The sequence below is a fragment of the Psammomys obesus genome, unplaced genomic scaffold (genome assembly GCF_907164565.1).
Source record: "Psammomys obesus unplaced genomic scaffold, mPsaObe1.curated_primary_1811, whole genome shotgun sequence".
In the NCBI taxonomy this organism is placed as follows: domain Eukaryota; kingdom Metazoa; phylum Chordata; class Mammalia; order Rodentia; family Muridae; genus Psammomys; species Psammomys obesus.
Genome location: NW_026596069.1, coordinates 14,962,440 through 14,966,178, shown reverse-complemented (window position 1 = coordinate 14,966,178; position 3,739 = coordinate 14,962,440). Strand labels below are relative to the sequence as shown.

The 3,739-nt window shown below is 38.0% G+C and overlaps 1 protein-coding gene across 3 annotated transcripts in view; it reads right to left on the bottom strand.

Moving 5' to 3' along the window:
- The window catches only part of Trappc8 (trafficking protein particle complex subunit 8), an 83,400-nt gene that overhangs the window by 20,491 nt on the left and 59,170 nt on the right, over positions 1-3,739 (bottom strand). For all 3 annotated transcript variants that reach the window (XM_055625499.1, XM_055625500.1, XM_055625501.1), the window contains exons 20-21: positions 2,587-3,029; positions 790-937 (exon numbers count right to left, since the gene is read on the bottom strand). In XM_055625499.1, coding sequence (XP_055481474.1) covers positions 790-937; positions 2,587-3,029 — 591 coding nt within the window. The remainder of the gene's footprint in view (positions 1-789; positions 938-2,586; positions 3,030-3,739) is intronic.

Sequence of the window (3,739 nt, the reverse complement as noted above, 5' to 3'; positions counted from 1 at the left end):
GATAGATAGATAGATAGATAGATAGATAGATAGATAGATAGATAGATGTTTTTCGAGACCGGGTTTTTCTGTGTAGCCTTGGCTGTCCTGGAATTCACTCTGTAGACCAGGCTAGCCTTGAACTCACAGAGATTCCTCCCCCAGCTTTGGCCTCCCAAGTGCTGGGATTAAAGGCATGCACCACCACCTTATATAATTTTTGTATTTTCCTAAATGAGAAACGATCTGAGATTAGAAATTACCAGCATTTTCTTACTCAATTGATGAGCGCTGTCTTGTGAAAATCACCAACATTTCAGCACAATAAATCTCACTGTTTCTTAAAAAGTGGCTTCACAGATTTATGAAACTAAAAGCAAGAATTACAGAACTCTCATGTGATAAGTATCTGAACTGGTCAGCTTGAGGCTCTATAAGCTTTACAATCACATCTTTTTGACATTTGAGTGTACAAACAGAAATGTTTTAATTAAAGAAAATGTTACTGTCAGAATGTGTGAGCATAGGATTACTATTACCAAGGAGAGTGAAATCTCCAAAGAACTACACACACTTCCATTACCTCTGAGACTGCACCACTGAACACTACAACTGACACTGACATACATACTATTATCAGCAGATCCTTTGACAAAATCAAAGCCAGTTGAGAATTTTAAGATGTGTTCATACTAATCTATATGTATAGCTCTAAGTTCCTACTTAGGATAAATTATAGAGAAAAAATTTACTGAAAACAAACATTTTAAAATACCTTTTAAAACAAAATTCAGGCTTAAAATAACTTACAGTATTGGTATTTTCCACATCCACGAAGACTAGCATATTGCCTCCCCTGCCTTCTTCATCTTCAAGTGAATTACTTCTGCAGACAGTCGCTCGCACATTCAAAGACCGGCTAGTACAAATAACTGCAGTGTGTCTTAATATTCTGTGTCTGAAGATTAAAAACACATGCAAGCTAAATCTAAGATTCTCTCCCTATGTTACAAATCTCTACTTTTAAATAAAAAACAGAAACCCCATAACTTCCAGGATTGCATGTAACCAGAGAATCAAAAAAAATACAGTAAGGTAAAATTTTAGTTACACCAAGTCCAGTTCAATGGTTTCTTCTCAATTTGGATGGAAACTAATAGTATTCCTGGCTCTAGGATTTTCTCCTGCTCATCAGACTCAACCATGTCATAGTGAAATTAACCTTCACATAGCAACAATACATATTCTATCTTTAAAATGGTCCCAAAGATGTCTCAGAGGTGCCCTGGGTGTGTGCCTTTAAAGAGACAAAAAGAAGGAGGTCTGTAAAATTGAGGCCAACCTGGTCTACAGTGAGTTTCAGGCTAGCCAAGGCTACATAGTGAGATCCTATCTTAAAACAAATAAATAGGTCTCAAAATTAAACCACCAAGCAAAACCACTTTTTTTTTTTAATTTGTGTGTGCATGCTACATGTGTGTGGGTGTGTATCCAAGGAGGCCAGAAGAAGGCACCAGATCATCTAGAACCGGATTACACGCAGTTGTGAGATTTCCAATATGGATGCCGGGAACCAAATATGGGTCTTCTAGAACAATAGCAAAAGCTCTTAACCACTCAGGCACATCTCCCCGGGCCCAAAACCTCAGCTTTTAACTTGGTGTTCAGAGCTGTACATTTCAAACATGTTTTTTAAGTCACAGTCTGTGTAGCTCAGGGTGGCCAGATACTCCTGATCTTGCCTTCAGAGCTCCCCTTCACCCCCATTATGAGTGCATGCTACCACCCTGAATCCTACTTATTGCCCACAATTTGTGCTGTGGCAAAGCATCCAGTTCTTATTCTCTACCTGGTACACTGTTGTTCACAGACAAAGCTACTCACTGGGTGGTTGATTCCTCTCCACTTGGTCTCTATGTCCTGAAGTCTCTCCTGCCCTCTGAAACTCCTTTCACTACCATGGCACTAAGGCTCTGACCAGAGTGCTTTGTCTGTGTCTATCCTCTAAAGGAGGACACTAAGAACCTCAAGTGTACCATCTCTTCAATTATGTTCCATTTCTATTTTTACATTGTTTCACATGACATTTAGATATCCTACAGAATAAAAAATATGTTGGATTTATAAAGATAACAGTAATATTAGAATTCTGCTGTGCAACATGCATGCCGGATGTAGAAAGCAGCGAAGCTGGAGTTCTTAAGTGATCGTCCACCGGAACACACATTTCTTTTGTCTGCCAAAATCATATTCTTACAAAAGGACAGCTGTATGGCAGGGTGCTTCATATACAAATGACACAACACTTTAATCTATCAAAGAATCAGTACGTTTATAAACCACAAACAACTAAACATTTTGTGTTTTTTCATTTTCTGATTAAAAAAATAACAATTTCATAAAGTTAATTTTTTTCATTTTTAGCTACCTAGAATTAAGTTATAATTATAACAAGTTTAGATATAAACATCATGCATCATTTGGTAGATGGTTAATGTCTTAGTAAGCAAAGATGTGTAAAATATTAACAAGTACCAAACATTTATTAAAATATAATATACTAAATATTAAGTAAAGACCTTAGACTGTAAAGTTTTAATTACCCACCGTCTTTTAGGCTGCTTTTTAACGCTTTCATAGTAAAATAAAAAGTTAATTTCATGGACACCCTCTTCATCTGGCCCACGAAGCCACATTGGTAGCTGGACAGAAGCTCCGGGAAGGAGCACAGAGTCAGGAAGTGGGACAGGAATGGCCTCCAGCTGCTGTCCTGTGCCGGTCCCAAAGTCCACAGATGATGCTGATGACACAAGTGCTATACCCTCGAAGGGGGAATCTGTCACAACCGTCTTATAAGCACTGCAGTTTTCAGATGTGGAAGGACTTAGCGGTGTTAGAACAGCAGTATTGCCACCAAAAGTGAAGAACTCTGGACGTTTAGACACAACCTTCAATCCAGTCAGAGGACATTTGCTGACATTGACAAATTCTACATATGCTTTCCGGATTTCTCCACAGAGGAGCCCTGTAGGAAAATGTATAAAGAACACCTGCATTGGAGGGAAAAAATATTATTATACTGTTAAAAATTCTGAGTCTCTAATAAGCAATGCCATTAAGAGACTGCATTTCTTTTCTAAAGGAACAAGTTATTCCATAACTCTAGTTCTGAATCAAGCATCTAATGTCATTTTGCCACTAAGATTGTAAATTTTGAATTTAAAATACAAGAACAAGATGACTAATTTGTCATCTGGCATGACTGCGTAGAGTATGGACAAGTAACAACGTAGAGTAGGGAAAAGTAAGCGCTTTAAAATGGCTGTAAAAATTAGATGAAAATTGGTCTAATAACCTTTATTCACTGTCAGATTTAAAAGTAGATACCCATGGTTCTCACAGGAGAACACAGAGAACCATGATTTTATTTTCACAACTTCAAAGTCCAAAAGACTCCACACAACCCTGGGTTATTAGAAACTCAATGGGGCAAAACCAGATTTAAGAAACGGAGTATATTTCAACCTGTAAATGAAAGCTAGGCACAGGGGCTAGAGAAATGACTCAGAGATAAACAGCACTGGCTGTTCTTCCAGGGGTCCTGAGTTCAATTCCCAGAAACCAGATGTGGCTCCTAACCATCTATAATGAGATCTGGTGCCCTCTTCAGCCCTGCAGGCACAAATGCAGGCAGAACACTGTACACAAAATGAATGAATGAATGAATGAATGAATGAATGAATGAATGAATGAATGAATG